We start from the raw sequence: 11707 nt of genomic DNA, 5'->3' as shown, positions 1-11707 counted from the left end.
GGCCACGATGAGGGTCGTGGGTGGTGGGGGGCAGATGGGTCACAATGAGGGTCGTGGGCGGTGGGGGGCAGACGGGCCACAATGAGTGTCGTGGGGGGCAGGGGGCAGGCTCTCTCCTGCGCCCAGGGACCAGCATGCTTCAACCTGGGCGTGGTTGGGAGGCTCTGCAACCCGGCCATGTGTGGGAGGGGCTGCAATGAGACCCCTCACCTGGAGTTGTCCCGGCCATGTGACTTGAGGAAGTTCTTGTCCCGGTTCTTGGACAGGAAAGCCACCAGCTCCTCGTTTGTCCTGGAGAGGGGAAGGGGCACGGGCAGTGTGTCTAAGGGGACTGGCTCGGGCTCAGGCCACATCCCCCATCCCGGCACCCTCTGCCTTCACCCTCTGCTGCTCCCTGCCTCACAGAGAGCTGCCCTGCCCCTGGATGATGCTCTGTGGTGGTGGGCACCCGCAGCTTTCCTCTGCCCCTTGCCCTCTGACCGTGCACCCCAGCTCCAGGCCTCTGCCTGCTCCCTAGTCTCTTGTCACTCTCAATTCTGACATCACCTTCCACCAGCCCCTCCCCTAGCCCACGGCTGTGGTCCAGGGACCAGAATGAGGCCTGGGGAAAGGGAAGGAGTCGATCAGGCCCCTCCCACCCCAAGGACCAAGGATTCAGAGCACCGCCCCGTACCTGGTCGGGTAGTCGGTGGCACTGAGGTTGATGAAGAAGTCCCATGCCCAGCCGGGCACCTCCAGCAGGTCCTGCATGCTCCGCAGATACATCCGCAGCAGGCTGGCCCCGCCCCAGATGGTGACCATGCGCCAGGGTGTCACCCGCATGTTCTCGTACTGCCGGGCCAGCTCCACCACCTCACGGTGCAGGTAGTTGAAGCGCTGCGGGGGAGGTGGGGGGGGTACTCAGCAGCCGCAGGGTGCCCCCCCCCAGCATTACAACCTCCCCACCCCACCCCTAGGACAAGTGACATGGAATGGAGAGACCACAGGGCAGGGCTCCAGCTCTAACCGGGGGCCACCCGAGCAGATCAGAGAGCCTGGCTATAGGTGACCGGCTGGGTCTTGGTGCGACTCGCTCAGATCCCTGTGTTGTCCCCCCAACAGTACCTTGTCTACGTGGATGTAAAAGAAATGCTGCTCGTGGTAGACAGCCTTGAGCAGACGCTTCAGCTGGCGGACGGCACGGCCATGAACCACCAGCATGTAGGCGATTCGGACTGGGGGGCCATCCGCGGGCTGCGGGGCCTGGACCTCGTCCCACTGGATGCCGGGGCTCATCTTCCCTGAGAGGAGAGAACAGGGCCATCAGTGAGGCCCGTCCCCAGGCCACAGGCTGGGGGTGAGCCAGGAGGACGGACGGACTGCCTGCCTTCCAAAGGAAGGACCTCGGACTTGGAGCCTGACGCTCCCGGGGGCCCGGCTCCGCCTCGGCCGCCCAGTGCGCGTTATCACCGGCGCCGCCCGGGAGGTGGGCCCCGAGAGCTTCCTCCCCTGGGAAACGCGGGTGAAGCGCCCTGCTGCGCCACCCGCCCGGGGCTGCCCCGCCTCCGCCCGTCGCCTCCTCTTACCAGCCAGCTGGCAGCGCCGGGGCACAGCCTTGGGCATGAGGCTCCCGGCCTGGTGCAGGCACACCACGTTGGCAATCTCCTGCTGGCACTGCTTGGAGCTGGCCCGGGCCAGGGCAGACAGCGCATCCTTGCCCACGATCTCGCACTTGGGGGTGAAGCCGTTGTCCGTGGGCTGGGCGGCGCCCTCCACGCTCCCCGTGTCTCCGTGCGGTGGGAAGCCAGCCGCCCCGACCAGCGCCTCCCCGGCCGCCGCCCCGCTCAGGTTCTGGCGGCCTGGGGCCTCCGGGGCTGGGGCCGGCAGGATGCGGCGGCTGGCTCTGTGCCGGCTGGTGGCCGCCCGTACCACCTTGGCCACGGGCACGCCGGGGCTCTCGGCGCGACCCCGCCAGCGCCCATGCCTTCTGCCCGCGCTGCCCCGCCGCCCGGCCGAACTGTCCGTGTCCTTGGAGCCCTCGCCGGGGCCCAGCGGCCGTGGCTTCCTCTGCCTTCCTTTCTGCAAAACACAGTCAGACACAGGGCATGGGGACAGTCGCTCTCCTCCTGCTGGTCGGCTCCCTGCTGGCCTCGGGCCTAGAAGGCGCTGCCTCACCCTCCGCCCCGCGGCGGCCGTTCTCCGGGGGGCTCTGCACAAGGGGCGCCTCCGCAGGGAGGCCTCCCCAAGCAGCCGGCCGAGGACGTGCCACCCTGTCCGGGCGGCCGTGGCAACCACACCCCCAGTGCTCACACCACAGGGCACCACGTCCCCTCTGTGCTTTGGAAGCAGATGCCGCTCTCTTTTGCAGCAAATAACGAACATGAACGTCACAAAAGAAGGACTCACACAAGAGTCCCTCCCCGTTCACCCCGCTGGGGCCTGGCTGGGAAGGCAGAAGGAAAGCGTTCTGCCAGCCAGGGCACTTCCGTGCGGGAGGGCGGAGGCTGCGAGAGTAAAAGGGCCTGGCCTGGTGGGGAGCACAGAGGGGAAGCCTGGGACCCCAATACTGGTGGGCTTCTCTGGGAGGCAGAGACCAAGACGGAGTCAGAGCGCATGACTTGCACTGGGTTGACACCCACGGACGACGCAGGGGGGTCGGCAGGCCAAGCCGTCAGCCGGCCAAGCAGGCCTGCCCCCCATGTTAGACGGGACAGAAGGAAGAGCTTCGGACAACCGTGCAGCTCGGAGAGAGCCTTGGCCAGCTGCTGGGAAGGGCGCAGTCACCGGCCGGAAGGCTGAGGCAGCCACAGCTGGAGGCCGGCACCTGCCGCTCCCCACGCTCCACACGGCTAGCCGGTTCTCTCTGGAAGGGAAATCACGGCTGCCACACCCTGCTTCCCGGCTCCCCGGCCTCTTCTCAAACCAGGCGCTTCCCTAGATGGTCCGGTCACACCCGAAAGGCATGTGTACCCACCCTCTTCTCCAGCCCTCCCTGTCCCCCCTCCTCGGCGCCCCTCCCTGCTGGGCCAAATCCCACCCATCCTTCAAGAGCCAGCTCCGAGTCCCCTCCTGCGAACCGTCCCATTTGCCCCGAAGGGGAACACAGGGGAGGGACCGTCACACCAGCCCCATGTCCCCAAGTCCGGCGGAGTAGCTGGAACCCTGAGGACGCGTGGCTCGTGTCTGGTGGCCAAGGCATGGAAAGAGCATGAGGCGCCGTGTGACCGCTCTCCTGGCTGCCTGCCTTCTCTGAGCAGGTCCCTCAGCGATGAAATGGGAGGGAGGTGCAAGCATCAGTGAGAGAGAGTGTGAGCTAGTGTGTTGGACGGAGCTGTCTCCACCAGCCATCGGCCGCGCCCTCGCCGTCGACTCCTCTGTGGGCCTCCCCGGCCACTCACCACGGGCCACAGGCCACGGGCCTTTTCTGGCCTGGCCTCTCGACAGACAGCATGACCTGCTGGGCCACAGCTGCCCTCCTGGGGCTTCCACTGCCTCCCTGGCCGCTCCTCCTCAGTCTTCTTGGCCCAACCTCCCATTTTCTCCCAAGACCACCCTGGGGCCCTTCTTCAGCCTCACTTCCTGGGCGACCTCGAGCAGCCTCTGAACTCCAGCCACTCTCAGGTGTCTCTACCTGGCCCGGACTACTCCCTTGAACCTTCAGGTGTTTAACTGCCTGCCTGCCCCCTTGGTATCTCCCTCGGGAGCCTAACAGACCTCTGGAACCCACAAGTCCAAAAGTGAGCTCCTCCTCTTCCTCCCCAACCTGCCCCTATGTCAGTCTCCCCGTCCTGCTAACGGCGACCCCCTCCTTCCAGTCATTCAGGCCGAAACCTTTGCGGAGTCATCTTTGACTCTATAGTTTTCCTCATACCCCGCATCGATCCCTCAGCAGTAAGCCCTGCTGGGGCCACCTTCACGTTATGTCCAGAGGCTGACTACCTCTCACGGCCACCCCTGCCCAGCGTCCATGGTCCCCCTGCTCCTCCTCTGGTTCCCTGATGGTCTGTTCCCCTCACAGCAGCCAGTGTGTTCCCATTAAAACAAGCCCCACCTCACCACCCCTCTGCTCCAAACCACCCACGGCCTCCCCTCCGAGGGCGAAACCCACAGGCCCTCCAAGAACCCACACAGGCTGCGTGCCCCGGGTCTAGCCGCGCCCCTGCCACCCCTCCCTTTCCGACCTCATCTGCTGCTAACCTCATGCTCACTCTCCTCCAGCCACAGTGGCCTTCTCGGTGTCCCTCCAGGCCATGGGCCACACACTGTCCCCTGTGCCTGGAATGCCCTCCCCAGATGTCCCCACTGCTACGCCTTGCCCCCTTCAATTCTCTGCTCAGATGGCATCTTCTCAGCAAGGCCCACCCTGACGCACTGGATGCAAACTCCAGCTTCCCTCATCCTCCGCATCACTTTCCCCACAGTGCTTACTTCCTTCTCGCAGGCTAGAATGTATTTATTTCTTTTGTGTTATCCTGTGTCTCTCCACTCACAAGGATGTAATGTCCACGAGGACCCGGCTTTTGTTGTGTTGTTCACTAATGCATTCCAAGAACCCAGAAGAATGTCTGGTAATGGGAGAAATGGCAATAAATATTTGTGGAATGAATGAATGAATGAGTGTAAGGCTCTTGGTATGGGCTCAGCATCTGATAGGATGCTAATATCCTCATTATTATTATTTCTACTATTGTTACTACCACTGGAAAAGGATTAGGAAAGAGTCAAGTGTGAAGTCAGAAGAGGCGCCAAGGCCCTTAGACACTGCGAACTCTATTGGGTTGAGTTTTCCCTGCCCCTGCCCTCCCCTCCCCTCCCCTCCCCATCAGAGCACAGCAAGCACCCGCCCTGTCAGGCTGACAGCTACCTTAGGGCCAGAGGCCCACTCCTCCACCCAAGCACCCACACCCTCTGTGCACGGCACCCAGCCAGCCCTCTGATCTCTTGAGAGCTGCCCGATGAGAGCTGGGGGCATCTATGCCCATCTGAGGAGACACTACAAGGGGGAGGGCAGGGTGGGAGGAGGCAGCAGACCTCAGTCCACACCCACATTGGGGAGGGCGCCCTGGACCGGGCAGCCCCCAGGAAAGGTGAGCTGAGTGTATGTCAAGCAGGTAGTGTCTGACCTGGCAACACAGCGGACAGAGAAAGACATTCTCAAGCTTCGGTGGACAGAGATGGCGGGGCCGCTGTGGGCGCTCGGGGTGGAAGTCAGTACCAGCGAGTCAGGAAGTCAGTCAAGAGGGCAGGGCGTGGGGCACACGGCCAGGCTGGCTGCGGTGGGGGACAGGATGCGGGAGGAGATGGGCAGGCTGGTGCCCTGCACTGCAGTAGGGAGCCGGCCGACCCTGAGAAGGTCAATCCCAGGGGAAGCTGGGGGACCTGGAGGCAGCAGTGGGGAACAGGGGGTGGTCCCTGGTGGAGAGTCAGCCCCCACCTCTGCCCCCTCCCACCAATGTCCATGGGGGAATCAGCAGGGCCCCAAACTTGTGCCTCCAAGGGGACTTTACCCAGTAGCCCTGAGGTCAGGGTGCCCTTTGATTCCTGAGGGTGGGGACTGGCCCTCTGACCTCTGGCCTGGATGCATTCTGGCCTTGGAGGTCCCCCTTCCCCACTGAGAAGGCATTCAAGTCCTCTGCCACTTCCAGAGAACACAGAATCGCTTCCCCCATACCCCGCCACCTTCAGACATTTCAGAATGTATTTAAAGTAAGTGGTGAGACCATGTTTGTGAAAGCTTTTAAAACCATAAAGTGGCTCTTTGGATGTTACTGGTCAGCCCTGGTCTCCACTCCAGCCCCTCCACAGATGGGCAGAGTGTGCGTCTGAAATGCACATCTGATCCCACTGCCCTCCCCCCGACCCAGCTTCACTTGCAACAGCACCCGAGCCCCTTCCTAGGGTCTCTAGGATGTACCCCGGACTAACTCTTGAACCTTCTTCTGGGGAACGCGCCACACCCTCCTTCCCATTCCTCGAAGACACCCAGCCACGCCCACTCTCCGCAGGCTGCCCAAACTCTGTCCACTTCTCCCCAGGATGACTGGCTTCTTCAGTGCACATGCCACTTCCTGACAAAGCCTTCCCCGACCACCCAGCTCCGCCAACCCCCTTGATACTGAGTTTCCTTTCCACTGTCAGTCTCTCCCTGCCCACTGTCTGCCCTCCAGCCCCTGGACCTTGTCTACTTTATTTCTGTATCCCCAGTCTTAGCACAGAGCCCACTACGAAGTACAAGTTAACCATCGTTTGTTGACTGACTGAATGATGGACTGGATGAATGAATCCCTACGCCCAGTGTGCAGGGCTGAGATCATATTATTTCCTGGCGGCACAGCATGTGCCAGGAACTCCTGCAAATACTTCATGGGCATCATTTTCACTTAATCTTCACGATGGCCCAGTGAGAGAGATGCTATGAGTACCCCCTCTTGAGGGGGTACACTACTGAGGACTCGGCAGGAGGTTAGGCGATGCTCCTGTGGTTTCACTACCACTTGGCAGCAGTGCCGGAAGTGGACCCGGGACGGGGAGGTGGGCTGGTCGGACTTGGGCGCCCACCTTCCTAGGCATTATGCCCCGCTGCCTGGCAACCCCCGGCTCTGGCGAGGGGGCTGCTGAAGGGGCCCAAGCACCAATGGCGGCCTGGACTGCACAACCTTTAGGTCGACCTAATCGAGGATGTCTCCCGTCCCAGTCCAGTAAAGCCCTATCGGCTTCTGCCAGGAACCTGAGTGTATGTCAAGCATACACTTGGGGAGGTGGGATCCCAACTATTCTACTGCCCCAGTTCTCCACCCCAGGCTGTGGGCACAACAGCAGGGATTTGAGGCCTGGACAATCTCTCGGCCTCTTCAGAGACTCACAGAGCCATCAACTGGGGGCCACTGGTTTCTGTGAAGCCCCAGCTGCTGTGCCATGGCCCTCCCCAGAGCGGTCACCAGCCTCTGCTCGCACACTCCAGGGTCGGAGGGCTCCCTAACTACCTCGGAGAACGTCTCATCTGCCCAGTCTTCTCACACTGACCCCAAAACACTCTTTCTCCTCCTCCTCCTTACTGGTCCACACAGAACAAGCTCACTCCCTTCGGATGTCACAGAGCCAGCCTCCTCCCGACCCCACTCAGCACCTTTTGGAGTTATGGTCCCACATGACTCTGTTACAGCTCCCTCCCCATGCCAGCCTCTTGGTTCCCCCCAAAAAGGAATGGGCAGCCCTTATCCCAGTTTCCACAACAGGCCTTCCAAAGTGCCCAGATGTAGGAGGGCTAAGTGGACTTGGAGGCTCCCTTGGCCTTCGCACTTCCACGTGGAGAGGCCCAAGAGGACAGGGCAAGCAGAGCGACGGACTCCCAGCCCTAGAGGCACCAGAACCGAGGGGGTGGGGGTATGGGCAGAGAAGCCCTGCGCTCTGGCCCACGACTTAGGGCCAGGGTTTGGCTTACCTCCTGGACCTTCCAGGATGGCCCCAGACCCCACTGGACCCTTCCTGACCACCCTGGGAGGGGACGTGTCAGGGCCTCCAGCTGAAACCAGCCAAGAGTGAGTGACACTCTCAGGGCAGGGACCTGGGTACTGAGCTAGACAGGTTTGTCCCTGCTCCGGGCCTGAGGCTCTGCTAAACCAGCTGATGCTGTCCCCATTCCCTAAGAGCTAGAGGCCCTCCCCACCCCGCTCCCCCCCCCCCATTCCCTAATGTCCTGAGGCCACTCACCTGCTCACCTCCCCCGGCCATCTCCTCCTGAAGACCCACAGCTTTCTTCAGACCCCGGGTTAGGAAAGCCACGCCTGGGGGACACTCCAGTCCTCTCCCTCGGGGTCACTCCCTGTTCCCTCTGTTGCCGTACTGAGTTCCAGCCCCGGGCTCCACTTCTCCACTGGCAGCTGCCACTCAAGCGCAGCTGGGCGCGGATGCCCGGGGTCCCTTGGCCCCGCTCCTCCGCCCACGACGCGCACACCCCCGCCCCCTCCCAACTTCAGAAAGTTTGGCCTGGGGCTCCCCACCTTCGAGCAGGCTCGGGCCCGGCCCCGCCTCCCGGTCCTGCTCCCCGCGCCTGACCTTCACAGCTCCCCGGGCCGGAGACCACCCCACCAAGACCCGCTCCTCCCGCCCGGGCCCCCTGCGCGCCCGCGGCCCGGGCCTCCGGGTCACGCACCGCCCCCGCGCGCAGTCCGTGGGAAAGGGGCACCAGGGGTCCGACGCCTGCTCCCGGCGGCCGCCCGCGCCAGCACGCACGCGGCCCGTGCCCCACTTCCCCGGCCGGGGCCGCCCGCAGCCCCGCCAGGACCCCGCGCGCCCCCGCGCCCGGCCTGCCCGCCCGCCCGCCCGCCCGGCCGTCGGAGCACCTCGCCCGGCTCGTCCTCCTCCAGGCCGCTGAAGCTCCACACCACCAGGCCCTGCAGCAGCAGGATGGCCAACGCCGTGGCGATCGCCAGCTTGTAGCGCCGCACCAGCTTCTGCACCCGCGCGCTCGCCACCATCTTCCTGCCCGGGACGCGGGGCGCGCGCCCAGCCCTGCAACCCGGCCGCGGGCGCGCGCCTGGGCGCGGACCGAGCCGGCTCCCCCCTCCCAAGGAGGCGGGCCGGGCGCGCGCCGGGGCGGGGCGGGTCTGGGGGCGGGGCCCACGGGTCCGAAATGCCGCGCCCCGCGGGCTGGGGGCGGAGCCTAGGTCCGTAGCGCCGCCCGCCCCGGCCGCGCCGGGTCCGCCTGCCTGGCGGTGCCTTTCCTGTCTCCGTCCGCGGCCCGCCCCTGCGTGCGCTCACCTAGTCCTGGACGGCAAGCCCATTGTACCCGCCGGTGGAGAGGTCGAGCGTCCGACCTCGCGCTGGCCGCCTGGTGTCGCGGGGGGTGGGGCAACTCAGCCCCATGCTGATTAGCTCTCTGCCCGGGGCGCGCAGAGAATGCTAGAACTCCCAGAAACGCCGAGATGGGAGAGATTGTGTAAGGGCGACAGGCCCCTGCTTAAAAACCCTGGAGGCCGCACCAACAGGGCAAAGTCTAACCCCCTTGCCTTGCACCCGAGGCCCCGCACAAAGCCTCGTTTCCTCTCGCCTCTTTTCAGCCTAAGGATCTTAAGGCCTCTCCTCGAGCCGTGGTTCCCAAATTCTAGGGTGCATCGGAAGCACCAGGAGGACTTGATAAAACAGATTGCCGCTCCCCACCCCCGGAGTTTCTGCTTTGGTAGGTCGGGAGTGGCGCCCCGAGAATTAGGATTTTCAACAAGTTCCCAGGTGATGCCGATGCTGCTAGTCTGGGACTACACTTGGAGAACCATTAGACCTTTGCATATCTGTTTTCTTTGCCAAGTGCTAGCAGCTGTTCCCCGCCTCCGTCCTCTTCTCCATCAATGGCATCCCTCCCACCAAGTGCTTCCCCGGCACTGTGCAGTTGAGCACGAACTACATAGCTAGTTGTGATTTCTCTGGGGTCACGCCTTACTCACTTTTGAATCCTTGACCTGACATTGGACACCCAACAGAGCTCAGTAAATGTTGCAAACGAAAGAGGAAGTGAAGCCCAAGTTGCTGTTTTAGCAGCTGACCCTAACCGTTGCTGAGGGTCTGGCATGTTCCAGCACCGCGTAGACAAGATCTGAACACCGGCAGCCCTCCCCTGAACCGGCAGTTCACGGAGAGAGGGACGAGAAGCGGGAAAGCAGTACCCACAAAAGCAAGGTCCATGGCCAACGGATGAAGCCAAGCACCATGAGAACGAAGCAATAAAAAGAGCAAAACCAAGATTGAAGATTTAAAATAAAGACATTAAGATCCACGACAGAGCAGTCTGGAAAAAGAAATGGTTATTTTTTTTTTTTTTTTCCTGAAAGCAATATTAAAGGGGTTTGGAAGTTGCCAGGCCATAAACCTGGTGAGGGAATTCTAAGCTGTGATGAGTACAGGGGATCCAGTTATTTGATGGCACTTAAATAAAACCTCTTTTAATCATCTCTGGCCCCTTTGGTATTTGTAATCATTCCATTCTTAAGCATTAGTTAAATGGGAGAATTGTAAACAATGTTTCAGATGACAGTTTGGCTACTTAAGAGAGCCTATACCTCAAGGATTTTGGAAAACATCAGTTGACATGCCAGCAATTGATATGTTAATTAAATATTGATCTTGTGTGCTCATTAAATCAGGTCCCCTAGGGACTTCTACCTGCCAATACGCCCTCCCCCCACTACACACACCCAATGAAAATAGCTTTATTTTCCACTGATTATTCATAATTAGTATATACTCATTGTGTAACATTTAAAACATTAAAAAAAAATAAGGAATAAACTAAAAGTCACCTGTAATCCCATCCCCCCAGATAATCATCATTAATATTTTGGTGCATCCTTTCCCCCATCTCTTTATGTGTATATAATTTTGTATGGATGGGTCATATTACACACATGGCTTTTTAAATATTTTTAAGTGTTTTTCTCTCTTTATCCCCATGTTCCCAGCTTGGTTTACTTGCTTGGTTCTTTTTTTCCCTCCTAACTTCCTTCCATCTTTCTCCTAATAATTCACACACGCGATAACATGCGCGCGCGTGTGTGTGTGTGCGCACACACACATTTTTTATTTGGGGTCATTATATTTAAAAGGTTGAATCATATTACATTCACTTTCTCCATCTTGCTTTTCTTCCTTAACCGTAAATACATAGTAGAAAGTCCCCCAAGTCGGATGAGACAGGTCTAACCCATTCTCTTTTTAATGGCTGCATAATATTCCACCCCTTCTTGAATGGGTATTCATGTGGATTCCAGCTTTTACCACTGCCACAGGCTGTAGTAAACCTGGTTCTATGCAAATCCCTGTGCACTGATGCTTTTATTTCTATGGTAGGGTTTTCCAGGCATGGGCTTACCGGGGAAAAGGGAATTTAAAATTTTAACAGCATTGCCAAATTGTTTTCCCAAAATGCTGCGACAGTTCGCATTTTCAACAGCAGTGAACGAGCGTATCGCTTTCCTGAACCCCTTCCAGCAGCAGGTATTACCACTGTTTTTAATTTTTGCTAATCTGATAGGTGAGAAGTGACCTCCTTTTTTTTTTTTTTTTTAAATTTTATTTATTTTTAGGGCGCCTGGGTGGCTCAGTTCGTTAAGTGACTGCCTTCGGCTCAGGTCATGATCCTGGAGTCCCTGGATCGAGTCCCGCATCCGGCTCCCTGCTCGGCAGGGAGCCTGCTTCTGCCTCTGACCCTCCCCCCTCTCATGTGCTCTCTGTCTCTCTCATTCTCTCTGTCTCAAATAAATAAATAAAATCTTTAAAAAAAAAAAGATTTATTTTTAGAGAGAGAGCGCGCGTGTTCGAGCACGGGGAGGGGCAGAGGGAGAGAGAGAATCTCAAGCAGACTCCATGCTGAGCGAGGAGCCCCACATGGGGCTTGATTTCATGACCCATGAATCATGACCTCAGCTGAAATCACTAGTCGGGCACCTAACTGACTACGCTATCCAGGCGCCCCGACATTTAAGTCTTAACCCACCTGGAATTTGTTTTGTGTATGGTATGAGGCAGAGGTGTGCAAGTCTTTTTTTTTTTTTTTTAAAGATTTTATTTTATTTATTTGACAGAGAGAGAGAGAGACAGCTAGAGAGGGAACACAAGCAGGGGGAGTGGGAGCGGGAGAAGCAGGCTCCCGGCCGAGCAGAGAGCCCGACGCGGGGCTCGAACCCAGGACCCTGGGATCATGACCTGAGCCGAAGGCAGACGCTTAATGACTGAGCCA

The 11707-nt window shown here is 59.6% G+C and overlaps 1 protein-coding gene across 3 annotated transcripts in view; it reads right to left on the bottom strand.

Annotated features, from left to right (window-relative positions):
• The window catches only part of XYLT2 (xylosyltransferase 2), a 14100-nt gene extending 5577 nt beyond the window's left edge, over window positions 1-8523 (bottom strand). Inside the window, exons 1-5 of one of the 3 annotated variants that reach the window (XM_081805181.1) lie at window positions 8322-8523; window positions 1566-2058; window positions 1105-1280; window positions 674-876; window positions 211-291 (exon numbers count right to left, since the gene is read on the bottom strand). In XM_081805181.1, coding sequence (XP_081661307.1) covers window positions 211-291; window positions 674-876; window positions 1105-1280; window positions 1566-2058; window positions 8322-8456 — 1088 coding nt within the window. In that variant the 5' untranslated portion in view covers window positions 8457-8523. Of the gene's footprint in view, window positions 1-210; window positions 292-673; window positions 877-1104; window positions 1281-1565; window positions 2059-7689; window positions 7936-8321 lie in introns of those variants that run through there. The other 2 variants (XM_081805179.1, XM_081805180.1) reach the window with 2 other exon arrangements.
• Window positions 8524-11707: the final 3184 nt, after the last annotated feature.

This window comes from Leptonychotes weddellii, chromosome 15, assembly GCF_054177405.1.
Source record: "Leptonychotes weddellii isolate Sample4059 chromosome 15, ASM5417740v2, whole genome shotgun sequence".
In the NCBI taxonomy this organism is placed as follows: Eukaryota; Metazoa; Chordata; class Mammalia; order Carnivora; family Phocidae; genus Leptonychotes; species Leptonychotes weddellii.
The sequence above is the reverse complement of the archived record's forward strand: the minus strand, read 5'-3'. Positions and strand labels throughout refer to the sequence as shown.